Source organism: Pongo abelii, chromosome 20 (assembly GCF_028885655.2).
Source record: "Pongo abelii isolate AG06213 chromosome 20, NHGRI_mPonAbe1-v2.0_pri, whole genome shotgun sequence".
NCBI lineage: Eukaryota > Metazoa > Chordata > Mammalia > Primates > Hominidae > Pongo > Pongo abelii.
This window is the reverse complement of record NC_072005.2, coordinates 45,124,952-45,150,965: the sequence shown is the minus strand read 5'-3', so window position 1 is coordinate 45,150,965 and position 26,014 is coordinate 45,124,952. Positions and strand designations below refer to the sequence as shown.

The 26,014-nt window shown below is 53.9% G+C and overlaps 2 protein-coding genes and 2 long non-coding RNA genes across 5 annotated transcripts in view; 2 read left to right on the top strand and 2 right to left on the bottom strand.

Annotated features, from left to right (window-relative positions):
* Nucleotides 1–861: 861 nt before the first annotated feature.
* SELENOV (selenoprotein V) lies at nucleotides 862–6,499 on the bottom strand. The gene is given in 6 exon segments (NM_001199976.2): nucleotides 862–1,424; nucleotides 2,436–2,535; nucleotides 2,629–2,703; nucleotides 2,813–2,866; nucleotides 2,974–2,998; nucleotides 5,578–6,499. Coding segments are annotated over 5 exon segments (1,053 nt in total). The 5' UTR covers nucleotides 6,399–6,499; the 3' UTR covers nucleotides 862–1,424; nucleotides 2,436–2,457.
* Nucleotides 6,405–11,883, top strand: LOC134760715 (uncharacterized). 2 transcript variants are annotated; one of them, XR_010138623.1, is made up of 3 exons: nucleotides 6,405–6,672; nucleotides 8,117–8,436; nucleotides 10,933–11,883. It is a non-coding gene; the product is annotated as an uncharacterized LOC134760715 (long non-coding RNA). The 2 variants fall into 2 exon arrangements; XR_010138622.1 differs by lacking the exon at nucleotides 8,117–8,436 and having other exon boundaries at nucleotides 10,577–11,883.
* Nucleotides 10,845–20,415, bottom strand: DLL3 (delta like canonical Notch ligand 3). The gene is made up of 9 exons (XM_002829209.6): nucleotides 20,281–20,415; nucleotides 19,851–20,132; nucleotides 18,652–18,709; nucleotides 16,258–16,500; nucleotides 15,029–15,246; nucleotides 13,867–14,089; nucleotides 11,698–12,277; nucleotides 11,402–11,486; nucleotides 10,845–11,062 (listed from the first exon to the last, which is right to left on the bottom strand). Exons 1-9 carry the CDS (start codon nucleotides 20,347–20,349, stop codon nucleotides 11,057–11,059), a joined length of 1,764 nt encoding a protein of 587 aa, XP_002829255.4. The 5' UTR covers nucleotides 20,350–20,415; the 3' UTR covers nucleotides 10,845–11,056.
* LOC129051973 (uncharacterized) overlaps nucleotides 18,604–26,014 on the top strand; it is a 21,709-nt gene continuing 14,298 nt past the window's right edge. Inside the window, exons 1-2 of the long non-coding RNA XR_008516586.2 lie at nucleotides 18,604–18,759; nucleotides 19,071–19,209. This is a non-coding gene — a long non-coding RNA (uncharacterized LOC129051973). The remainder of the gene's footprint in view (nucleotides 18,760–19,070; nucleotides 19,210–26,014) is intronic.

Below are 26,014 nucleotides of genomic sequence, written 5' to 3'. Positions count from 1 at the left end.
TGAGGCTGAGTTGGGCAGATCACTTAAGGTCAGGCGTTAGAGACCAGCCTGTCCAACATGGCAAAACCCCATCTCTACTAAAAATACAAAAATTAGCTGGGTATGGTGGTGCATGCCTGTAATCCCAGCTATTCAGGAAGCTGAGGCAGGAGAATCGCTTGAACCCGGGAGGCAGAGGTTGCAGTAAGCCAAGATTGGGCTGTTGCACTCCAGCCTGAGTGACAGAGCCAGACTCCATCTCAAAAAACAAACAAACAAAACAGAATTTGTGTTTTCTACTGTGTGAGCCATTGGCAGTCAAGTCTGCTGTTACTTGTAGGCAAAAGCACTCCTAACTGAAATCTACTACTAACTGAAACTTACTAATTCTATGATAAGCCTTCTGCTAATCCTTTCCCAAGCATAATTTAGTATGTAATTATCACAAAAATTCCACAAGTTAAATAGTGCTATGACGTCCATTTTATGGAGGAGGAAATGGAGGCTCAGAGAGGTGGAGTCCCTTGTTGGTGGTCACACAGCAACTAAGTGGTAAAGTCTGAGCCCCCCCTGCCTGTGCCCTTGACCTCCTGGCATGTGACCACTGACCCCACCATGCCACGTGCAGAGTACGGAGCCCATAAATGTCCAATGAATGTGAAAATGCCTCTCCTCCAGCCCCAGGTCACAGAGACGCTCCCTACAACACTGGCATTCTAAAACCTATGGGTTTTTTTCCTTTTTTTATTTTTTTTTCTTGAAACAGGGTCTCACTCTGTTGCCCAGGCTGCAATATAGTGGCATAATCATGGCTTACTGCAGCCTCCTGAGCTCAAGCCATCCTCCTGCCTCAGCCTCCCAAATATCTGGGACCACAGGCACACACCACCACACCTGGCTAATGTTTTATTTTTTGTAGAGTTGGGGTCTCACTATGTTGTGCAGGCTGGAACACAGATCTTACAGGTTTAGAAAGTGGGCCCTGGAGCATAATCGAATTTGGAGTGTCACGGGTTTGAGACTGACTGCCATCCCTGTTTCCCTCACAACTCCAGAAAATGCCAGTAAGATGGAAGGTTTTCAAAATGTATCTAGAACCAGGGCATGGGAAACGAGGAAGCCACAAAAGAAACAAACTGCCCTCAGGAGCAAGAGGAGTGGAGGCCAGACAGAGGACTGGAGCCACAGGACTAGCCTTCCAAGCTCCCCTCCCTCCCACCCTGGGGCCAGAATATCAGAGATGCTGGGAGCAGTGCAGCAGGTGACTTCCACAGACCTCAGAGGTGAGTGTGGCGACAGCAGACACAGTCAGACTGGACACAGGGGGGCAGACTCTGCATGTATTCTCCTCTTCCCCTCCCTGAGCTCACCCCAGCCCCAGCCACCATCAGAAAAGGACCTGACTTGGCAACATTTCAGCCCTTCTCATCATCCCGCTGAGACTCCTAAGATGGGAGAGAAAGAAAAACATTTAAAATAACAATAACAATGACAGCTCCATAAAAATAAGTGTTTATATAGGGTCTACCATGCCTCAGGCACTGTTATACTGTTTTCCATGGACTACAATGCCCAATGCCCATTCTAGTTTCCTCACTATTTTTTCTTTTCCTTTTTTTTTTTTTTTTTTTTTTTTGAGACAGAGTCTCGCTCTGTCGCCCAGACTGGAGTGCAGTGGCACAATCTCAGCTCACTGCAAGCTCCGCCTCTCAGGTTCACACCATTCTCCTGCCTCAGCCTTCCGAGTAGCTGGGACTACAGGCCCCTGCCACCACGCCCAGCTAATTTTTTTGTATTTTTAGTAGAGACGAGGTTTCACTGTGTTAGCCAGGATGGTCTCGATCTTCTGACCTCGTGATCCGCCCGCCTTGGCCTCCCAAAGTGCTGGGATTACAGGGGTGAGCCATCGCGCCCGTCACTTTTTTTTTTCTTGTACCTTTTTTTTCTTGTAGAGACAGGGTCTTGCTCTGTCGCCCAAGCTAGAGTGCAGTGGCCCGGTCAGAGCTCACTGCAGCCTCTAACTCCTAGGCTCAAGCAATCCACCCACCTCAGGCTTTCAAAGTGCTGGGATTACAGGCGTGAGCCACTGCGCCTGGCTAATTTATTTATTTATTTATTTATTTATTATTATTTTTCTTTTTTTTTGTAGAGACAGTCTCATTATGTTGCCCTGGCTGGTCTCGAACTCCTGGGCTCAAGTGATCTGCCATTTTAGCCACCCAAAGTGCTAGGATTGTGCCCTGCCTCCTTGCTATTTTTCAAACTCACTGAACACAGTCCTACCCCAGGGTCTTACAGTTGAGGAAACTGAGGCTCAGAAAAGGATGTAGGTGACTTGTCATGATTCTAACAGTGAGGACCGGCTGAGCTAGGATCAAGACCGAGACAGAACCCTGCCCCATCCTCCTACCCGGCCCCCAGCCCTCCCACCGCAGCCTTGGGAGCTCCACGCTCACCTCCAGCTCCACCCCTTGCCGGCTACCTTTTCTTGATCTCCTCATCGATAACACTCACGATTTTCTGCAGGGTGGACTCGTTCACAAAGCCATCACCCCTCTGGGCACAGAGGAGAGAAAGCACACAGGTCTCCCAACCCCAGGAACTTAGCGCCACCCCACCTCCCTGTCCCGGACTCTTACTCAGAATCACCTTCTTGGAATGGACCAGTCTCCCGTTCACAAACACCTCAAACTCCCCTGTAGCCTGGGCAGCTCTGTCCTCCTCCTGGGAGGAAATGGTGAGGGTAGGGGAGGCTAAGCTCTCCCCTCCAAGCCCCTTGGGGATCTCAGATCCCTGACCACCCCCCTCTTCCCCAGGACCCCCACACACTTACAAAGAGTAGGTGATTTGGAAATTGCTGCTCCAGGCTCTTTTTCAGTAGAATGTACTGAGGGGAGGAGATGGGGTCATGGGGTCGCAGGGGAGGGGAAACAGGGACTCCTCCCAGTCTTCCTGCCTCAGGCTCGCCCTACCTCCAAAGCCAAAACTACTCACCCGAAGGCTATAGCTTCAGAGGCCACTGGAGGCCAACAGCAGGAGGAGAAAGTTAGAGAGACACCAGGGAAAACACGGCATCAGTATCTTCCCCAGCTCAGGGCACCCTATGAACACCTGAGTTAGATCATGTTCCTCCCCTGTTCAGAATCCCGAAGTAGTGCCATCTCACGCAGGGGAAAAACCAGTCCTTCCCGTGGCCTGCAAGCCACTACAGGATCTGCCTTCTCACCTCTCTGTCCCCATCTTCTCCCATTTCTCCCCAACTCATTCACCCTGAGCCAGCCACAGAAGCCCCTAGCTCATCTTTCTTTCTTTCTCTCTCTCTTTTTTTTTTTTTGAGATGGAGTCTCGCTCTGTCGCCCAGGCTGGAGTGCAATGGCGAGATCTCGGCTCACTGCAAGCTCCGCCTCCCAGGTTCACACCATTCTCCTGCTTCAGCCTCCCGAGTAGCTGGGACTATAGGCAGCCGCCACCACGCCCAGCTAATTTTTTATATTTTTGTGGAGACAGGGTTTCACCATGTTGGCCAGGATGGTTTTGATTTCCTGACCTCGTGATCCACCCACCTCGGCCTCCCAAAGTGCTGGGATTACAGGCATGAGCCACCGTGCCAGGCTTTTTTTTTTTTTTTTTTTTGAGACAGAGTCTTGCTCTGTCGCCCAGGCTGGAGAGCAGTGGTGCGATCTCAGCTCACTGCAACCTTCCACCTCCTGGGTTCCAGCAATTCTCCCACTTCAGCTTCCCAAGTAGCTGGGATTACAGGCGTGCACCATCACACCCAGCTAATTTTTGAAATTTTTTATAGAGACAGGGTTTCACCATGTTGCCATGTTGTCCGGGCTGGTCTTGAACACCTGGCCTCAAGTGATCCACCCACCTTGGCCTCCCAAAGTGCTGGGATTACAGGCCCGGCCCCTAGCTCATCTTTCAACACCTCAGGTATGCCCTGCCTCAGGGCCTTTGCACTGGCAGTTCCCTCAGCCGAATGCTCTCCCCACAGCATCCACACAACTTCTCTCCTTCCTTCAGGGCTTCGCTCATATACCCCCTTCTCAGTGAGGCCTTCCTGACCACCCCAGCTAAAACTGCAACCCCCCAAAATGCCTTTTGTTCACAGTACGGATCACCTCCTCACATGTGAGATCATTCTCTACGGGTCATATTACTGTTTTTTTGCTTGCCCCTCCACACCAGCCCATGGGAGCCACAAGGACGGGGATCTCGGTCTTGTTCACTGCTGTGTCTCTGATGCCAATAGGGCCTGGAACATGGTGGGTGGTGAAGAAGTAGTTGTTGAATGAAGGAATGAATACATGAATACATGGAGTCAGAGAAAAAGACAGAAAAGAGAAAATGGAGAGAAAGAGGCCAGAGGTGAGGGAACCGAGATAGGGAGAAGGAGAAACACACAACACTCTGGGAAAGGAAAGACACAGGCTGGGCACGGTGGCTCACACATGTAATCCCGGATCTTTGGGAGGCTGAGGCAGGAGGACTACTTGAATGTAGAAGTTGAAGAACAGCCTGGGCAACATAGTGGTACTGCCCCCGCACCCCATCCCCGACCTAGTCTCTACAAAAAATTAAAAAATTAGGGGCCAGGCGCGGTGGCTGGGGCGGTGGCTCACGCCTGTAATCCCAGCACTTTGGGAGGCCAAGGCGGATGGATCACGAGGTCAGAAGATCAAGACCAGCCTGGCCAACATGGTGAAACCCCGTCTCTACTAAAAAAAAAAAAATACAAAATTAGCCGGGCATGGTGGCCCATGCCTGTGGTTCCAGCTATTTGGGAGGCTGAGGCAGGAGAATTGCTTGAACCCGGGAGGCAGAGGTTGCAGTGAGCAGAGATCGCGCCATTGCACTCCAGCCTGGGCAACAAGAGTGAAACTCCGTCTCAAAAAAAAAAAAAAAATTAGGCAGGCATGGTGGTGCACACCTCTAGTCCCAGCTACTCAGGAGGCTGAGGTGGGAGGATCGCTTGAGCCCTGGAGGTCGAGGCTGCAGTGAGCAGTGATTGCACCATTGCACTCCAGCCTGGGCAGTAAAGCAAGACCTGTCCGAAACACAAACAAAAACAAAAAAGAGAGAGAGAGTGAGGTGGGGAGACAGAGAGTGGGAGAGACCGCCTGTGGGCAGAGACAGAAGAGGAGAAAGTGAGAGAGAGAGAGAGAGAGAGAGAGAGAGAGACAAGGGGCCAGAGAGGCTTCCAGGGCAGGAGAGAGGCTGGGAAGGGAAGCCAGAGCTCCCATCATGTGCGGTGTCTTTGGGTTGGTCTTGCTGGGGAACAAAGCAGGTCGATCTGCTCTGCTCAGCACCCCATCCCTAGCACAGGCCTGGCACTTGGCCCGCGGGGCACTCAGAAACGAATGAATGAATGAATGAAGCTCAGATCCAAAGCAGGGATTTGAACCTGAAGCTCTCCTGCCCCAAAGAGAATGAGAGACAAGAGCGGGTTTCCAATCTGGGAACTGGAACTCTGGGGCTCTACCTGAATCCCTCCCCTCGTCCTACCTCAACCCTGACCTCCACGTCCCCGGAGACCCAGCCCCCACCGCCGGCCCTGTCCTCGGCGGTTGGGAGAGGCATGTGTGAGGTCCTCACCAGTAGGTCACTCGAATCAGGACCCTTTTGTCCAGCGCGAAGTTCTCGCTGGAGGAGGCGAAGTTTTCCGTAGAATTCTGTAAGGAGATGGCCGACGGGGTGGTCCCCAGGATGGGCGAGGGGACAGGACTGGGAATGGGGGGATCCGCCAGCCCGGTGGCCGACAGGTCTGCCCTGAAGGTGAAGTCCAGGGTGGGCCCGGGTGAGTTCGCGGCCTGCGGGGTGCGCGCGGGAAGGGGCCCCGGGGCGGGTCCGGCCTCGCTGGAGACCGACGGGATGAGCTTCAGGCTCGGCGCCGGCTCAGGGTCCTCCTCGGGCGACAAAGGCAGCTCCGGAGCAGGTTCCGGGGGCGGATGCAAAGGTAGGGCCGGGGCCAGGTAGGAGTCCAAGATGGGGAGCGCGGCCCGAATCCCTGCCAGGACCTGGGCTGGGGGTGGGGCTGGGGCTGGGGCTGGGACCCGGACTGGAGTAGTCAGGGTCCGAGCCGGAGTAGGGACCGGAGTTGGGTTCCGGACGGGAACGGGAGTCGGGACCGGAGTAGGGATCCAGGCTGGAGCAGGAGGCGGAACCAGACGGGGGATCCGGGCCAGAGCGGGAGTGGGGACCAGAGTGGGGATCTGGGCTGGAGCGGGAGTCAGGACCAGAGGGGGAGTCCCGGCTGGAGACGGAGTCAGGACTGGAGTCAGGGTCCGGATGGGGGTCCGAGTACGGACCGGAGTCGGGGTCCGGAGTGGAGTCGGTGTCCGGGTCGGGGTAGAAGCCCGGACTGAGGTTGAAGTCCGCGCCGAGGAGGGGGCTGGGGTCCGCGCCTGGTTATTCATGGGGCCCAGGGGGACCCGGGCAAGCCGGTTGGGGGAGTCCCGCCCGCCTTCCCTCTTTGGGCGGGGAGAGCGTCTCCCGCACCGGGTTCTGAGACTGGGCGGGACCACTGGGGGCTCTGTTACACCGAGTTCCACCTGGCCCCCGGGTTCCACTGCTCGAAGGGCACGCGACCTCCGGACCTCGCCGAGTAACTCCCGCCCCCTTAACCCCCGACGCCAGGCTGAGAAACACACAGATTGCCCCAGTGCCTCCGCAGCTGTCGGTGACACTCAGGTATTCAGCATATGTGTACTGAGTGCCTGCTGCGTGCACACTTCTCTGCTGGGTGAATTTGGGGACAGAGCAGGGATCAGGAAAGCCCTGGTCCCTGCCCTCACCAGGCTCCCTGTCCAGTGGGGACACATACCCATCACCAAAGAGCTACAGCCCAGAGCGTTCAAGGCCAGGATGAGGGAGCCCAGGAGCTGTGGGATCCCAGAATAGGTTCAGTCAGTCTGCGGCAATCAGAGACGGCTCCCTAGAAAAGGGGACAACTGACATCTGGAGAATGATGATGAGCACCACGGAGACAGTCACTCTGTGGCCCAGGCTGTTGTGCAGTGGTGTGATCTCAGCTCACTGCAACCTCAGCCTTCTGGATTCAAGAGATTCTCCTGCCTCATCCTCCCAAGTAGCTGGAATTACACTGTGGTGCCCGCCACCACACCCAGCTAATGTTTGTGTTTTCAGTAGAGATGGGGTTTCACTATGTTGGCCAGGCTCATCTCGAACTCCTGGCCTCAAGTGACCCACCCGCCTCAGCCTCCCAAACTGCTGGGAGGATTACATGAGTGAGCCACTGCGCCCGGCTGAGAGTTTACATTTATTACAGTACTAAGTGCTAAACATTTGCCCACAGCTAGTTAAATGGCAGAGCTGGGATTCAAACTCAACCCGTCAGGCTCCAGCATCCTAGGGCTTAACCACTTTGAGAAAGAATGTCAAGCTGTGAGCTCCTCAAGGATGGGGCCTTGTCCGTCTTGTTTACTGCTGTATTCCCAGCTCCCAGAATAAGATCTGGCATGCAGTAGGTGCTCAATAAATGTTTATGGCATTAATAAAGAGACAAAGGAGTTAGCCAGGTAAAGGAGGAGTTAGCTGGAGGCAGCAGGACTAGAGCCCAGACAGCACAGCAAATACGGCCTTGGAGTGAGGGGCAGGGCCATTAACCAAGGATCTCCTTTTATTTTTTATGAGTACATCAGACATGTACTTTTTACAAAATTTTTTTATTTTTTGGGAGGACAGGCTGTCACTCTGTCACCCAGGCTGGAGCACAGTGGTACAATCACAGCTCACTGCAGCCTCGACCTCCTAGGCTCAAGCAATCCTCCCACCTGGGCCTCCCAAAGTTCTGAGACTACAGCATGCGCTGGCCAGTCTTTGGTTGGTTGGTTGGTACGGTGGGGGGTGGAGACACTTGTTTTCAGTAATTTGAAGGAAGCCAAGAGAGGGGTGTCTGTGTCTAACAGCCTGGATGGTTTTACTTGCGAAGCAGAAAAGTGTTCCAGTGTTAGAAACTAATTTAAAAAAAAAAAAAAAAAAAAAGCCCCTGATCAGGAGCAGTGGCTCACGCCGGTAATTCCAACACTTTGGGAGAGCAAGGTGGTGGATCACCTGAGGTCAGGAGTTCAAGATCAGCCTGGCCAACATGGTGAAACCCCGCCTGTAATTGCAGCACTTCTGGAGACCAAACCAAGAGGACTGCTTGAGCCCAGGGGTTCAAGACCAGACTGGACAACATACCAGGAACCCCTCTCTACAAAAAACTTGAAACTTAGCTAGGTATGGTGGTCTGCACCCGCAGTTCCAGCTACTCAGGAGGGTGAGGCAGGAGGGTCACTTGAGCCCAGAAGATTGAGGCTGCCATGAGCTATGATCACACCACTGCACTCTAGACTGGGTGACAGAACAAGAGCAAGACTATGTCTCTTAAACGAAACGAAAAGCCTGGTGGCCTGGATGTGCGCCATGAACAAAAAAGAAACCTGTGATTGTGTAAGTCAGTAAGATTTGAGGGACATTTGTTATTGCAGCAAAACCCAACACTCTTAGTTGGCTCAGGCTGCTATTAAAAAAAATACCATAAACTGGCTTAAATATTTATTTCTCATAGGTCTGGAGATTGGAAGTCTGTGATCACGGTGCCAGAAGGTTGGGTTCTAGGGAGGGACCTCTTGCAAGTTGCAGACCACCAACTTCTTGCATGCTCACATGGCAGGAACAGAGCCAGCTAGCACTCTGCCTTTTTTTTTTTTTTGAGACGGAGTCTTGCTCTGTCACCCAGGCTGGAGTGCAATGGCACAATCTCAGCTCACTGCAACCTCCGCCTCCTGGGTTCAAGCAATTCTCCCACCTCAGCCTCCTGAGTAGCTGGGATTACAGGCACTGCCATCATGCCCAGCTAATTTTTGTATTTTTGTAGAGACGGGGTTTCAGCACATTGGCCAGGCTGGTCTTGAACTCCTGACCTCAGGTGGTCCACCACTGTGAGCCACCGCACCCAGCCTTTTTTTTTTTTTTTGAGACGGAGTCTTGCTCTGTCACCCATGCTGGAGTGCATTGGCACGATCTCGGCTAACTTCAACCTCTGCCTCCTGGGGTCAAGTGATTTTTGTGCCTCCACCACCCAAGTAACTGGGATTACAGGTGAGCGCCACTATGTCTGGCTAATTTTTGTATGTTTTTGTAGAGATGGGGTTGGTTTCGCCATGTCGGTCAGGCTGGTCTCAAATTCCTGGCCTCAAGTGATCCACCCGCCTCAGCCTCCCAAAGTGTTGAGATTACAGGCATGAGCCACTGTGCCCAGCGTCTGGCTTCTTATACGGGTATTGATTTGGTGTAGATATTTTTCCCCTCCAAATCTCATGTTGAAATAACCGCCAATGTTGGAAGTGGGCCTGGTGGGAGGTGTTTGGAAGCGAAACCCTCATGAAGGTCTTCATGCCCTCCCCACAGTAATGAGTGAGTTCTCGCTCTGTGAGTTCCCTCGTTCCCTCGAGAGCTGGTTGTTTAAAAGAGCCTGAGACGTAGAATGGCATGAGTCCGGGAGGCGGAGCTTGCAGTGAGCCGAGATCGCGCCACTGCACTCCAGCTTGGGCGACAGAGCGAGACACTGTCTCAGGAAAAAAAAAAAAAAGGAGCCTGAGACTGGGCGTGGTAGCTCACTTCTATAATCCCAGAACTTCGGAAAGCCAAGGCAGGCAAATTGCTTGAGGTCAGGAGTTCGAGACCAGCCTGGCCAAAGTGGTGAAACCCCATCTCTACTAAAAATACCAAAAAAGCTTAGCTGGTATGGTGGTGCACACCTGTAGTCCCAGCTACTTGGGGGCCGAAACGGGAATCGCTTGAATCTGGGAGGCGGAGGTTGCAGTGAGCCGAGATTGTGCCACTGCACTCCAGCCTGAGCAACAGAGGGAGGCTCTCTATCAAATAAATAAATAAAGGAGCCTGGCACCCCTCTCTCACTCCCTCCCTTGCCATGTGATATGCTTGCTCCCCCTTCACCTTGTATCATGATTGGAAGCTTCCTGAGGCCTCAGCAGAAGCAGATGCCAGCACTGTGCTTCCTGTATGGTCTACAGAGCCATGAGCCAAAATAAACCTCTTTTCTTTATAAATTACAAAGCCTCAGAAGCCTCAGGTATTTCCTTTTTTTTTTTTTGAGATGGAGTCTCGCTCTGTCACCCAGGCTGGAGTGCAGCGGCATGATCTCGGCTCACTGCAACCTCCACCTCCCAGGTTCAAGCGATTCTCCTGTCTCAGCCTCCCAAGTAACTGGGACTACAGGTGCCTGCCACCATGCCCGGCTAGTTTTTGTATTTTTAGTAGAGACAGGGTTTCACCATATTGGTCATGCTGGTCTCAAACTCTTGACCTCAGGTGATCCACACACCTTGGCCTCCAAAAGTGCTGGGATTACAGGCGTGAGCCACCACGCCCGGCCACTAATACATTTTTTTTTAAAGAGACAGGATCTTGCTGTATTGCCCAGGCTTTAGTGCAGTGGTGTGATCATAGCTCACTGCAGCCTCAAACTCCTGAGCTGAGGCGATCCTCCCGGCCTCAGCCTCACAAGTAGGTAGAACTACAGGTGTGCCACCAGGCCTGGCTAATTTTGTTTTAATTTTTCGTATAGGGGTCTTGCTGTGTTGCCCAGCTGCTCTCCAACTCCCAGCCTCAAGCAATCCTCCTGCTTCAGCCACTGATCCCACTCAGTGGTTCAGTGGGATTACAGGCGTGAGCCACTGCACCCAGCCATAAAGTCTTTTATACTTAAAGCAGTTTGAGTCGTTTCCGACCCCTACAACATAAAGAGTCCTGTCTACTATTCTCCTCAGGAGACAAAATCTCTTCCCCTCAGCCCCAACACCAAATACAAAGCATTCAGCCTCATTAGTCAAAACTGATCACAATAATAGCTTTTATAGGTGTTTCTGGAGAGATGGGGTGAGAAAAAACAGGATATAAATAACCATTATTTACAACTTGCAGCAGTAAAGTTCTCCCAGACACCCCTTCAAGATTGAACTCCAAAGCCTCTGCGGCAGAGACTGGGCACCACCGAGCAAATACAAAAATCCACGCTCTGACTCCAGGTGCGGATGGAGGAGACGCGTCAGGCCTAGAAACAAAATGAGTAGGAAGCATTAGAGAAGCTGGCCCCTCTGCCTCCCCTGCCTCCCCGCAGAGTAGAATCAGTGGAAAAGCTCTGGCGGAGTCGGCATCGTGACCTCTTCAAGCCCATAGCCTTTTCAAAGAGAAGATGGCAGGTAGCTCAAAACGACAAGAGGGATGCAAAACAGAATGAAACTAAGTTAGAACTGAAAATGGGCTTAAAACCTTCCAGAGACTCTACCAAATTCATTTCACAGACAGAATCGAGGAAGGGTAGGGAAAAAGCAGGTGCTGCCTCTGCCCAGCGCGCCCAGTGTGTAGCGGGGGGGAAAAGGGGCGTCGCTACCTCCCGAGCGTAGATGGAAGGAGCAGATATGACATAAATCCCTCGAGGGTCTACATCTTCAGGGCGATTCCAATCTACGGACGAGCTGTGGGAGGAAAGAAAGAAGAAAAACTCAGACCCTTTAAATTCTCAGATCTTGTTTTCCCCTACCCATCACAAAGGGGAACCCAAAGCCGGCTACCGGGGTAAAAGAGACCGACCAGAGAAATGCATCAGGGAATCGGGCCAACTGAACCACGGAGATGGGTACAAGCAGCCAGCAGCGCAAGGCGTTCGTCTGCGGCGCAGCCCCTCACCTCGGGCCATCCCCGGGACCCTCCTGCGTCCTTAGGTTGTTGAGTGCATCCGGGAGTGCGTGGACTGACGGCTCCAGGGTCCCAGCCAGCAAGCGAGACCCAGCATCCTGGGCGTGGCCACGGCGGCGCACGTGGACCAGCAAGAGCGCAGCGCCGGCCACGCCCGCGGCCACCAGCAGTCCCAGAGCCGGCGGCAAAAGGTAGCGCTGCGGGTCCCCGGGCCTCAGGCCCGGCGGGGCCGCGGGCAACGCGCTTGCGCCGTCGGGGTGCACTGGGAACTCACACCGCGCTCCCATATAGCCGGGCGCGCAGGCGCAAACGAGGCCGGAGAAGTGGGCGTAGCAGCGGCCGCCGTGAGCACAGGGGCGCGCGGCGCACGGGTCCGCGCGCTCGCGGCAGTCGCGGCCGCCGAAGCCCAGCGCGCAGGAGCAGCGGTGCGCGCCGCCGCCCTCCACACACGTGCCGCCGTTAGCGCAGGCGCGGCCCGCGCAGTCGTCCAGGTCGTGCTCGCAGCGCGGACCCGCGAAGCCGGCGCGGCAGCGGCAGCGCAGGGCGTGGCCCAGGTCCAGGCAGAGTCCGCCTGTAGGGAAGGGAGCATCAGAGGGCGCAGTCCGGGAGCCGGGGACCCACCTGCCCGCGCTGTTTCCCAGCTCTATCATCGCTGCACGGGGTCCCCTTTTTCTCTCTGTCTCTAACTCAAGGGCCAGCGTCTTGGAGTGTGCCAGGAAAGCCAGCTCGCTTCTTTTCTACCTGATGAAGTTTTGGAATAATGAATTCAGCTCCACCTCTTTGGCTGTCGGTGCCCTTGTCTCTTTTTCCCTCGGCTTCAATCATACTTCAATAGTAGACAGCTCCCAGAACTGTGTTTGAACTCTCTGGCCTTCCTCTGCCTTAGAATACCCCTCCTCTCTTCCCTTCCTCCTTTTCTCACATTTTTTCCCACCTTTTCTCTTCCTTGGCCCACCCCTCAGGTCTCTACTCCGATGCTCCTTCCTCCATCCCAGCCCTGATCACTGCCCTGTGCTCCCAGATCACAGCCCTGACCACCCACCCTGGGCTCTGTCTGAGGGTGTCTGTCTTCCCCTCTGGGCTGGTACCCCCAGGAGGGTAGGGCCCAGAGATGTCCCGGTCCGTGCTGTGTCCCTAGTACCACACACCCCAGAGTGAACACTCAGTGTTTGGGAAGGAATGATCGTATTCACTCACAAGAAGATACACGGCCAGCCCTTTACATTCATGATCTTTTTTTTTTTTTTTGAAACGGAGTCTCGCTCTGTCGTCCAGGCTGGAGTGCAGTGGCGCGATCTTGGCTCACTGCAATCTCCGCCTCCCGAGTCCCGAGTTCAAGCAATTCTCTGCTTCAGCCTACATTCATGATCTTATTTAATCTTTTTTTTTTTTTTTTTGAGACAGAGTCTCACTCTGTCGCCCAGGCGGGAGCGCCGTGGCACAATCTCGGCTCATTGCAAACTTCTGCCTCCCGGGTTCAAGTGATTCTTCCGCCTTAGCCTCCCGAGTAGCTGGGATTACAAGCACCTGCCATCACGCCCGGCTAATTTTTTGTATTTTTAGTAGAGACGGGGTTTCACCATGTGGCCCGGGCTGGTCTCCAACTCCAGAGCTCAGGTGATCTGCCCGCCTCGGCCTCCCAAAGTGCTGGAATTACAGGCGTGAGTCACCGTGCCAGGCCGCATTTAATCTTTTAGCACCGATATCAGGTCTCTTCTCTCCTCAGAACCTTCCTGTGGCTCCATCTCACTCAGAGGAAAAGTGAAAGTTCCCCTTCTTGTGACCCAGGGGGTCCCACAAGACGTGCCTCAGTCACCTCCCTGACCTCATCTCATCAGTGTAACCACACTGGCTTCCCTGCTTATCCTCAGCACACCAGGCACCTCAGCTCTATCAGGCGGGGGCAGGGACTTTGTCTGTTTCATTCCCTGCTGTATCCTCAGTGCCTAGAATAGGGCCTGGCACAGTAAATTCTCAGTAAATATTAATAGTTATGAGATAGGGAATGTCTCCTTGCCCATTTTACAGGCTTGGGGGTGGAAGTTCAGGTCCCCAGGCCCTAGGGTTAGAAGAGTCAAAGCCAGGATTCCAACCCAGGACTGTCTGAGCCAAGCAGGACCCCCACCCCCATCCCTCGCCGTTCAGGCCTCCAGACCTCACCATTGCGGCATGGCTGCAGGCTGCACCGGTCCACCCTCTTCTCACAGTTGGAGCCTTGGAAACCGGGTGGGCAGTGGCAGATGTAGGCAGAGTCAGGGTCTGCACCCCCGACACACAAGCCGCCGTTGAAGCAGGGTCCATCCGCACATGTCACCCCGCTCACCTCACACCGCAGCCCGTAGAACCCACGCGGGCAGGCGCATTCAAAGGACCCGGGTGTCTCCTGGGCAGGGACAAGAGTACTTGAGAAGGGTGTTTCCTTGGAGAAAAATCCCATCCCCCTCCTCAGTCCTAACCACTGGGGGCTGCTCCTTGTCCAGTCCCAAGTCCCACTGTGCAGGCGCCACCCTGGGAGGTCCTCCCGACATCCTCTCGATCCACTCCACATTTTTGTGTCTGCCCATGTGACCCCACAGGGAGGAGGCTCTGGGGACCCAGAGTGACCCCATTCCCACCACTACACCTTTGCCTACCAAATGCTGCCTGCCTGGTCTGCCCTCCTCGCTTCTGTCTACACTGACGAGTCCTACTGGGAGGTCCTAGATCTCAGCCCACCTCCTCCAGGAAGCCTTCTCTGGATCTCTCCTTCCCAGGGCCTCTCCCTAAGTATTTGAACCCTGAGTGTGGCAGTATCCAGGTGGCCCACACTGGACCCTACTCTATCCCAGCACTCCATGCTAGGCTCACTCACTGCCACCTCTGCACCCTTGCTCCCTGCAGGCCAGTCACCTGGCCACCCTCTCTAATCACGTCCCAGAAGCCCCAGCCCCGGCCGTCTCCAGGAAGCCTTCTCTGATGTCTCCACCCCCTGTGCCCGCAGATCCCAAATCTCCAACCTATTTGGCCCCACCACCCACTACCTTGGGCCCTGAATCGTTCTCAGTCCCGCAGTAGGGGCAGCTGTGGCCCCACACGGCTCCTCATCATTTCCACTCCCACATCTTTTGGGGCCACCCACTGAGCCTGCTCTCCCCAGTCCCATCCCCATCACCTAATCCTACTTCAAGGCCCCAGATGCAGGCTGGATGCCTCCAGGAAGACCTCCCTGATAGTTATTCCCAGATCTCCTCCCCAGGCTGGTGTCTCATGGAGCCCCAGTGAGAGGGCTGTGGCTCCCAGGGTAAAGTACTAAGCAGGACAAGGTGGGAAGGGTGACACTGACACTACAGCTGCCTCCATTGGCACACGGGTTCCCGTCACAAGGCCCAGGCCCAGGGACAAGGCATCTGGTAGTAGCAGAGGATGGGCCCCTGGGGCTGAGGCAGCTGCTGGTGGAGACAGGGACCGTGCAGAGGGGTCCAGTCCAGCCCTCTAGGCATCGGCATTCACCAGGCTGTTCACAGAAGCCATGCTCGGGGCTGCAGCCTGCTCGGCACACCGCTATGGGAGACAGAGAGGCAGAGAGAAAGGGAACACCAACGTCGGGGAGGGCCAGGGACAAGACAGAAAGCAGGGAGGTTTCTGAGCACGTTCCCTGAGCCACCTTGCTTCATCTTTGTGACAGATAATCATCGGGACTAGATGGTACTGTGACCCCCCGCAAGTTTACAGATAGGGAAACTGAGGCCCACAGAGACGAGGTGACCAGCCCACCTAGAAGTGGAGGAGTGATGATGTGAACCCAGGCCATCGGGCTGGAGTCTGTGCTCTTGGAAGGAGGATGGGACGGGGACACCCAGGTGAGATCGTGAGGATAGGAGACAGTGAGGGGATTTGGGATTGGTGGGGGGACCCCTGGCCTTTCAGGGAAGATAGGAATGTATTGAATTAGGGTGGCTCTGAGAAGATCTGGATTAGCCTGGGAGTCCTAGGGGCCTTGGTGGGGCTCTGAAATTTGGGGAGAAGTCTGAAGAATTCCAAGCTTTAAGAAGCCATGGGTTCTGGCCTGCAACCCTAGAGAGGGAGGATGGAGGGCCCCTTGGCCAGAGTGGACTGGGAGGAGATTCCAAAGCTTCCAAGTGGGAGTCGGGAGGCCCGCAGAATTAGAAAAGCTTTGGAGTCCTAGCATCAGGACAGGGTGTGAGTGTGGGTTAGGGAAGGAACTGGAGGGTGCCAGCATAGGAAATGGACGTGAGCTTCCGATTTGGGGCAACAAGAGGGCTGGGAGAGGGAAGGGGGCTCGAGTAGCAAGGCAGGGCTGGGGAGAGGTCCAGGGTCCTCAGTTTCCCCGAAGGTGGCAGCTGGATGGTGGGCGGGGTTTGGGGTACATCCGCAGCAGTCAGCGCGTTCCCCAGCTCCCTGAAGAGGGGTGCCTGGGGTACATGGTGGGGGACTCTAGAGTACCCTGAAGAGGGTGAGTGGGTTGTGAGAGGGGACCGGGGGCCGCAAATGACGCTCAGGAGGGGCCGGGGTCCCCGGCTAGGCTGGGGTGGGTTCGAACGCAGGACTCACGCGGCGCCTGGCACTCGTCCTGGAGCGGTGCGCAGGGGCGCAGTCCCGGGCCACACCGCGAGGGGGCGCTGCGCGGACGGCAGAGGCGCATGCACGCGGTCCCGACTGCAGGCGGCTCGCAGCGCGCGCGGTACGAGAAGCGCAGCTCCCAGGCGCCTGCGCGCTGAATGTCCCGGGCCCACGGGTCCCCGGCTGCCAAGCGCCGCCGGCCAGCCACTCGCGCCAGCAGGCTCCAGGCGGGCCCTGCGGGGACAGGCAAAGGAGGGGTGCTGGGGTGGGCCCGGCCGAACATGGATGCATACGGAGTGCCCCTGTCGCATTCTCCCCGCCCCTCCCAGCGAGGCCAAAACGCCCTCATGGAGCCCTGGGGTCCTTGGACCTCGCGAGTAGAATGGCAGTCACCCTCTACTTTAGCAAGGCTGCTAACTCCCCAATGCACCCTGGGACCTGCAATGTCGTGGTCCTTTCTAGGTAACAGTTCTCTCGGCCAGGCATGGTGGCTCAAGCCTGAAATCCCAGCACTTTGGGAGGCTGGGACGGGTGGACCATCTGAGGTCAAGCGTTCAAGACCAGCCTGATCAACATGGTGAAACCGTCTCTACTAAAAATAAAAAATAAAAAATAAATTAGCCAGACGTGGGGTCGCGCGCCTGTAATCCCAGCTACTCAGGGGACTGAGGCAGGAGAATCACTTGCACCCAGAAGTGGAGGTTGCAGTGAGCCGAGATCGCACCATCGCACTCCAGCCTGGGTGACAGAGCAAGACCCCCTCTCAAAAAAATAAAAATAAAAAATAAAAAATAAACAGTTATCTCATAGAAACCGTAATACTCCTGTATTTTGACCCAGATCTTTGTTTGTTTGTTTTTTGTTTGTTTTTTGCGACAGAGTCTCACTCTGTCGCCCAGGCTGGAGTGCAGTGGTGCGATCTCGGCTCACTGCCAGCTCCGCCTCCCAGGTTCACGCCATTCTCCTGCCTCAGCCTCCCGAGTAGCTGGGACTATAGGCGCCTGCCACCACGCCCGGCTAATTTTTTTGTATTTTTAGTACAGACGGGGTTTCACCATGTTAGCCAGGATGGTCTCAATCTCCTGACCACGTGATCCACCCGCCTCGGCCTCCCAAAGTGCTGGGATTACAGGCGTGAGCCACCGCGCCCGGCCTTGACCCAGATCTTTGTAAATTGAAGTAATGATAAGACCTCTAACACCCTGTGACATTCGGTACCTCCATATGGCCAAAGAACAATAACATGTCTGAAGAGAGGTCATAACACCCCTAAATTGTGCCTCCGGATCTTCCTATATCAAAATAGTGGCAGAGACCCCAGTTACTAGACCATAAGTTACCACACTACCTGAGACCTTGGGATACTAGGAGAGTGACACTTTCTTGAAGGCAAAGGTGTCACCCCCGCCAAGATTGTGACACAGCTTTCTACATCAGAACGGTGAAGAAGTGGCTCACTCCTATAATCCCAACTTTTTGGGAGGCCAAAGCCAGTGGATTGCTTGAGCCTAGGGGTTTGAGACCAGCCTGGGCAACATAGCGAGATCCCATCTCCATAAAAAATAAAATAAAAACAAGAAAAAAAAATGGTGACAAAGCCCCCGCTGTGGGCCTTACATAGCAACAGAATCTCCCAAGTTGAGGATAAGAATGCCCTGTATCCCTCCCAGGAACCTCTGCTCAATATTCTCCTTGGTGAAGCTCCAACATCCCACAGGGCTCCCTGGGACCTCCACATGGACAAGGTGATAGGGGCCAAGCGTGGTGGCTCACGCCTGTAATCTCAACACTCTGGGAGGCCGAGGTGGGTGAATCACGAGGTTAGGAGTTCAAGACCAGCCTGGCCAACATGGTGAAATCCTGTCTCTACTAAAAATACAAAAAAAAGTAGCCAGGTGTGGTGGTGGGCGCCTGTAATCCCAGCTACTTGGGAGGCTGAGGCAGGAGAATTGCTTGAACCCAGGAGGCAGAGGTTGCAGTGAGCTGAGATCATGCCATTGCACTCCAGCCTGGATGACAGAGCAAGACTCTGTCTTGGAAAAAAAAAAAAAAACTTCACATAGAAGAACCAGAAGTAACTCATATTGCACCATGAGCTCTCAACATCAGATGATAAAGTAGGGCTGTGAAATGCTATGCCCTGCTCTGGAGGCTTTGATAGTAAGAGAGCTTCCCCTACTTCATGTGGTACCAGAACCACAGACTGCTACATCCAGTACCAGGGACATTTCTGTGCCTGAGATGCCAAGAGCCCTGGAGCTGTCAACACTCAGCACCACATCCCAGGAGCTGTGATGACATCATAAGACCTATAGATGACACTACCAACCCCGTGACTCACGTGGGCCCCAGCTCCCCACCAGTCCCAAGACTGAAGACACTCACCTCCAATCTGGTCTCCTAACTCCTCTCTCCAGGTTTCGATGATGAGAGAGAAGGTGCCCTGGTTGGGTGAAGGAAGGGGGAGATGAAAGATGAAAGACAGTGGTTAGGGTAAGTACTCAATGAAGGCCAGAGTTCAGGAATGGAGGGTGATGGCCATTGCTGGGGACTGAGCAAGCAAGGGAAAATTCCCAGAGGGACCAGGCCAGCCCAGGGAAGGAATGACATCTGTGGCTTTTTTTGAGGGGTGGGAGACAGGGTCTCACTTTGTCAACCAGGCTGGAGTGCACTGGCGCGATCTTGGCTCACTGCAACAACCTCCGAGGCTCAAGCAATCCTCCCACCTCAGCCTCCCCAGTAGCTGGGACTACACGTGCATGTCACCATACCCTGCTATGGTTTTTTTTTGTTCTTTTTTTTAGAAACAAGGTCTCACTATGTTACTGAGACTGGTCTCAAACTGCCGGGCTCAAGCGATCCTCCTGCCTAGGCCTCCCAAAGTACTGGAATTACAGCGTGAGCCACTGAACGTGGCTTGCTTTATTGAGCACTTACTACGTGGTAAGCACTTTATTCAAGAGATGTGGCTGAATCGCTCAAAAGGGACTCTTGTGAGGTACCAGGATGATCTCATTTTTAAGCTTAGGAAACTGAGGCTGGAAACCAGGCAGTCACTTGTCCAAAACGACAAGGGTCAATAATTGCAATACAGGTCTGTTCATCTTCGTGCCTTTGGGTTGTGGGGGTGGGAGATAGGATTTTGGAGGTGAAAGAGTAATTAATACAGGACCCAATTGAAAGAACTGAGGACAGAAAAAAAAAAAAGAGAAGATATTAGTGGTCCCCAAGACAAGGTGTGAGAGGTTTGGGGATAAAGATGAGGACCCCAGTTTTTAGGGATCCCCAAGGAGCAGAGGTAGGGTTTCTTGAGTTTAGGATTTCAGAGCTTGGGTTTGAGATTCTGGGAATTTGGGGTCCCAGCATCCAGGGTTGGGGAATCAGAACATTTAGAATCCCCAGTGTGTAGAATTTAGAGGTCTGGGAATGTGGGGTTCCAGATGGTAGAGTTACTGGTCTGGGAATTTCGTCGACCCCCTGGGTGGCAGGATTAGGGTCTTGGAAGCTGGAGGGGAGAGGAGGTGGAGGTTTCGCTGGCAGGGTTACGCCTCCAGCACCGGGAGTCCCCCGGGGGCAGCACTTACAGGCCAGGCGTCCCGGAAGGGCACCTGCAAGAGGCCGTCGGGCAGTGGGAGATCAGGCGCGGGCGCTCCGGGCTGCTCGGTGTAGACGGGTCCGCGCGCACTCAGTGCCGCGCCCAGGGCGCACGGGGACTCGGCGGCCTCCTCCGAGAGCCCAGGCTTCAGGCAGACTCTGAAGAAGAGGCGGCAGGGGACCCGGACCCTGCAGGGGGACCGCGGGGCCCCAGGGCCTGGACCCGGCCCGAAAGAGTTGATCTGCAGCTCGAAGACGCCAGCGGGCCGTGCCTGGGACGGAGAAGGGCGCAGGGTGAGGCGGCCGGGAGGACCCAGGCTTCCCGTCCGCCCCGCGCTCCTTCCCCAGGACCTTCAGGTCGCACTCACCCCTCCCCTCCGCTTTCATCCCTTTCCACGCCACCTCCCACTTGGCTCTGACCTGGGGGAGGAAAATGAGCGCTAGGATCACAGTCTGGGAGAGGAGCCGGGACATCCGTGGGGAGACCATGGCCTTCTGGTGGGGGGTCTCGGGAGTCGCAGCTGCTGGCTTCCAAGCCTTATAACTGAGAGAATGGCCCCGCCCCTTCAGGCAGCTACCCGGCCCCAAGGGACCAAGGGCAGGCGGTGGGGCGGGGGGGCCGGTCACAGGGGAAGGGGAGCGTGCAGGAGCAACAGCGAGATTCCGTCTGTGGTCGTGGGCACGAGCGAGGTCATGAGTGGGTGATCCCGCGACTTTGTGTGTGGCTGGGATGGGGTGGGGTTGGGGGCTAAGCCTGTGTGTGAGGTTGTAAGGATTTTAAGATTTTGTGTGTGTGGTATGAACCAGAGCTACCAGAGGGTGCACATGACTTTGTGATTGTGAGTCCACGTGGAACTGTGCGGCTCAGCATACGCCTGGAGTTGTGTGTGATTGACACATTTATGAGGTTGTAAACAATTCTGATTCTGCACGCACACCCGAGAGGGAAACTAGAAGTGTACACGACTTCGTGATTGTGTGACGCTTTGAGATTGTGTGGCTGTGTGGATGCTTCTCTGTGCGTGTGTGTTTATGGGAGATCCCGTATAGGCGTATAAACCTGTGACTTTGTGCTCTGTGCGGGTGTGGTAGACGCTGTGCAAGGTGATGAATGGCTGAGGGCGTCTGTGTGTGAATGAGACTGGGTTTGAGAGGTCCACGGATGCAGCCGCGTGTGAACACGATGAAGATCCGGAGTTCTTTGTAGACCCCTGTGTGCGCTGGTTTGTGTGAATGAGACTGGGTTTGGGAGGTCCACGGGCGTAGCTGTGTGTGGATAGGCTGAAGATCCAGGGCTCTTTGTTGACCCCTGTGTGCAAGCGTGTGTGTGTTCCCCCTCCCCAAGACAAAGCCACCCTCCCAAACCCCGCATCGCGGACGCACCAGACGCCAGGGCGAGGAGCTCGGCCTCAGAGGGGGCTCCCAGCTGTATGTAAATGCCGCCATCTGCCGGGCGGCCGAGCCCCTCCCCCTTCGGGCCGCAGCTGGGCTGCCCGTTTGGCCTCCGGAAGGTGTGAGGAGCAAATGGGCAGGAAATTCCGTCTTCACATACAGGGACCCGCTCCCCCACCCCAGAAGAACTGGGTGGGGGGGACATCCCGGGCCGTTCAGAAACCCTTTAGTATTCCAGGACCTCAGCAGGAAAAGCCAATTAGGAGCAGATGTCCCAGCCCCTCTGGTCATAATTGCTCCCTGCCAGGCATGGGGCAAAACCCTTGAGCTGGGGTAACTTCTTTGTTTTTTCCCCCCAAAGTAAAAAACTTTAGTGCTTAGAGGCTAATAATTATAGGGAAAAATACAGGTTCAATTTATATGTTTTTTTCCAGAGAAGTAAGATATAGTAACCAACGAAGCATAGCCCAGCAGAGCCAGGCATATAGTAGGTGCTCTATTTTTTTTTTTTTTTAGAAGTTTTGCTCTTGTTGCCCAGGCTGGAGTGCAATGGTGCAATCTCGGCTCACTGCAACCTCCACCTCCCGGGTTCAAGCGATTCTGCTGCCTCAGCCTCCAGAGTAGCTGGGATTACAGGCACCCACCACCACACTCGGCTAATTTTTTATATTTTTAGTAGAGACGGGGTTTCACCATGTTGGCCAGGCTGGTCTCGAACTCCTGACCTTCAAGTGGTCCACCCACCTCGGCTTCCCAAATTGCTGGGATTACAAGCATGCGCCACTAATCCCTGCTCAGTTAATTTTTTAATGAATGAAAGAAGACCAGGCTGGGCACAGCGGCTTACGCCTATAATCCCAGTACTTTCCAAGGCTGAGGCAGGGGACTGCTTGAGGCCAGGAATTTGAGACCAGTCTGGGCAACACAGCAAGACACACTTTTCTACAAAAAAGAGAAAAAAAAAAGGAAGAGAGGAGGAGCAGGAGGAGGAGGAGGAGGAGGAGCAGGAGGAAAAAGCAGCCTAAAGATTCTTCTCCTAATTCTGACAACAGTGGCGTTTGAGCAAGGCAGGGCCATGGGTCAGATTGGGCAGAACATCCCAGGCTCCTTTTCCCTGTATTTGTCTTTTCCACTCCCTTATTATTTTTTTAAATTTATTATTATTTTTTGAGATGGAGTTTTATTCTTTCACCCAGGCTGGAGTGCAGTGGCTCCATCTCCGCTCACTGCAACCTCTGCCTTCCAGTTTCAAGCAATTCTCCTGCCTCAGCCTCCCGATTAGCTGGGATTACAGGCACGCACTACCACACCTGGCTAATTATTGTATTTTTAGTAGAGACAGGGTTTCACCATCTTGGCCAGGCTGGTCTTCAACTCCTGACCTCGTGATCCACCCGCCTCGGCCTCCCAAAGTGCTGGGATTACAGGCGTGAGCCACTGTGCCCGGCTCCACTCCCTTCTTTAATTCCTTTTTCACCATTCAGACTTCAGCTCCTCCAGGCAGCACTACCTAACACTCCCCAGAAGCATCAAGCACCTCCTCTGAGCTCCCACATCCCCCTGTGATTCTTTTATTCTGCCCGATCCCTCTGTCTGTGCCTCCCTCAGCCGTGACCACTGTGGCGTATGAGGTCTATTTTTCTGAGATGGGGTCTCTGTTGCCCAGGCTGCGGTGCAGTGGCATTACCCTAGCTTACTGCAGCCTCGACTTCCCGGGCTTAAATGATCCTCCCACCTCAGCCTCCCAAGTAGCTAGGATTACAGACATGAGCCACCACACCTGGCTAATTTATTATTTTTGGTAGAGATGGGGTCTCCCTGTGTTGCCCAGGCTGAACTCCTGGGCAAAAGCGATCCTCCCACCTCGGCCTTCCAAAGTGCTGAGATTACAGGCATGAGCCTCCATGCCTGGCCCTGTGGGGTTTATCTAAGCACAAATCAGACCATTTCCTTCACCTGCATTAGACTTCTATAGCTCCCCAGTGCCTTCTAAATATGTAAGCTTCTAAGGCTGACATTTGAGACCCTCCTTCCACATCCCCCCCTGCTCAGACAGGTTATGTGGCCCCAAGGAGTAAAGCCAGACCTTGTAAACCAAAGTCACCTGGAGGCAAATTAGGTCTCATATTGGGTTAGGTGAGGGAATAGGCTTCCCATCACAGAATATATTTTAACAGAATTTGGGCAACCAGCTGTGGAAGGAAGCAAATTCCTGCCCTGGATGATCATCGGGGGGAACAGATTCCAGGTCTGAGATATCTCAGAATGTTTGTTTTTTTTGTTTAGTTTTGGGTTTGTTTTTGTTTTGTTTTGTTTTTTTGAGACGGAGTCTCGCTCTGTCACCCAGGCTGCAGTGCAGTGGCTGGATCTTGCCTCACTGCAACCTCCGCCTCCCGGGTTCAAGCGATTCTCATACCTCAGCCTCCCATCTAGCTAGGATTATGGGCACCCACCACCACGCCTGGCCTGTTTTTTTGTTTGTTTGTTTTCCTAGAGTCTCACTATGTTACCTAGGCTGGTCTCGAACTCCTGGCCTCGAGTGATGCTCCTTTCTCAGCCTCCTAAAGTGTTGGAATTACAGGTGTGAGCCACTGAGCCTGGCTCTAAAATTTTAAAGATTATAAAAATTGCCAGCCTTTGTGAAGGTTTGTGGCAGGCATGATGGCATTTCATGTGGATTTTCTTGTGGTGTGTGGTGTGTGTGTGTGTGTGTTGTGTTGTGTACTTTAAGGGATTTCTGAGCATCTTTCTGGCTATTCACAACTTTTCTTTATGTGTTGACCATAGTCACCATAGAAGGCCATGCTGGCCAGGCACAGTGGCTCACACCTGTAATCCCCGTACTTTGGGAGGCCGAGGCGGGCAGATCACTTGAGGTCAGGAGTTCGAGACCAGCCTGGCCAACATGATGAAACCCCATCTCTACTAAAAATACAAAATTTAGCTGGGAATAGTGGCGGGCACCTGTAGTCCCAGCTACTGGGGAGGCTGAGGCAGAAGAATCGCTTGAACCTGGGAGGTGGAGGTTGCAGTAAGCCAAGATCACACCACTGTACTCCAGCCTGGGCAACGGAACGAGACTGTCTCAAAAAAAAAAAAAAAAAAAAAAAAGGCCATTCTAAGGTCACATTTAAGCAAAGGCCTAAAGGAGTAAGTTGTGTAGACTCTAGGGAAAAACACTTCTGGCAGAGCAAACAGCAATGGCGGAGGCCTGAGGTAAGCATGAGGCCCTGAGTGTGCCTCAGGCACACTCAGCTATCCCAGGGTTTCCCTCCTCACTTCATCCCATCTCTGCTCAGATGCGCCTTCCCAAGAGGCCTCCCGACCATCCCGTCAGGTCTAAACCAGTCTTCCGAGTCCCCAGATCACTGCTGCTCCTTGCTATACTTTTTCTTTATGCATTTATTATCCTAGGAAGTTATCTGATCATTGTCTGTCTCCTCTGTGAGAACACTGAACATCAGCTCATGAAAGCAGAGCTTTGGTTTTTTGTTTTTGTTTTTTTTGAGACAGAGTCTCACTCTGTCACCTGGGCTGGAGTGCAGTGTTGCGATCTCAGCTCACTGCAACCTCCGCCTCCTGGGTTCAAGTGATTCTCCTGCCTCAGCCTCCGAGTAGCTGGGATTACAGGCGCCCACCACTACGCCCAGCCACTCTTTTGTATTTTTAGTAGAGGTGGGGTTTCACCAAGTTGGCCAGGCTGGTCTTGAACTCCTGACCTCGTGATTCACCCACCTTGGCCTCCCAAAGTGCTGGGATTACAGCCGTGAACCACCGCGCCTGGCCTGAAACCTCATCTCTCTTAAAAAAAAAAAATGCAAAAAATTAGCTTGGCATGTTGGCATGTGCCTGTAGTCTCAGTTACTTGGGAAGCTGAGGTGGGAGGATCACGAGGGCCCAGGAGGTCAAGGCTGCAGTGAGTGGTGACAACGCCACTGCACTCCAGTGTGGGCAAGAGTGAGACGCTGTCTCAAAACAAAACAAAAAGCCAGGCGCAGTGGCTCACGCCTGTAATCCCAGCCCTTTGGGAGGCCAAGGCAGGCGGATCATGAGGTCAGAAGTTCAAGACCAGCTTGACCAACGGGGTGAAACCCCGTCTCTACTAAAAATACAAAAATTAGGCCGCAGTGGCTCACACCTGTAATCCTCATACTTTGGAAGTCTGAGGCGGGCAGATCGCTCAGGTCAGGAGTTCGAGACCAGCCTGGCCAACATGGTGAAACCCTGTCTCTACTAAAAATACAAAAATTAGCTGGGTGTGGTGGCATATGCCTGTAATCCCATCTACTTGGGAGCCTGAGGCAAGAGAATCGCTTGAACCCAGGAGGTGGAGGTTGCAGTGAGCAGAGATCGCCCCACTGCACTCCAGCCTGGGCGACAGAATGAGACTGCATCTCAAAAAAAAAAAAAAGCAGCACAGGTCCCCTCCCTCAGTCCTGCAGACTTCCTCAAGCTGGGAAGGACCAAGGATTTTGGGAAGTAACCCCACCAGCTTACAGACAGTGCACCCCAGGACAAAGGGTCATGGTGTAAATTTTAATTCTTCTTTGTAGAGGCCTGTGAGGCTTCAAAAAAAAAAAAAAAAAAAAATCTAGAGTGCAGAGGTTCAGTCTGGTCCACACAGTTCTGAATGCCTTTTAATTACCATCACACACACCAGGGAAGGTCATCTTAGAATATTTAATCAGTATTAGCACTAGATGAAGGATGGAGTAGGAGAGACTGGGACAGTGTGGGGCAATGTGGGGATGGAGGCAGGGCG

Coding starts and splice junctions, on each gene's coding strand:
- DLL3 (XM_002829209.6), bottom strand. CDS start 20,349: ATGGTCTCCCCACGGATGTCCCGGCTCCTCTCCCAGACTGTGATCCTA. Junction 16,501..18,651: donor GTTAGGAGACCAGATTGGAG/GTGAGTGTCTTC, acceptor CTGTCCCCGCAG/GGCCCGCCTGGAGCCTGCTG. Junction 11,487..11,697: donor GGTCCCGGGGATGGCCCGAG/GTGAGGGGCTGC, acceptor TTCCTCCCACAG/CTCGTCCGTAGATTGGAATC.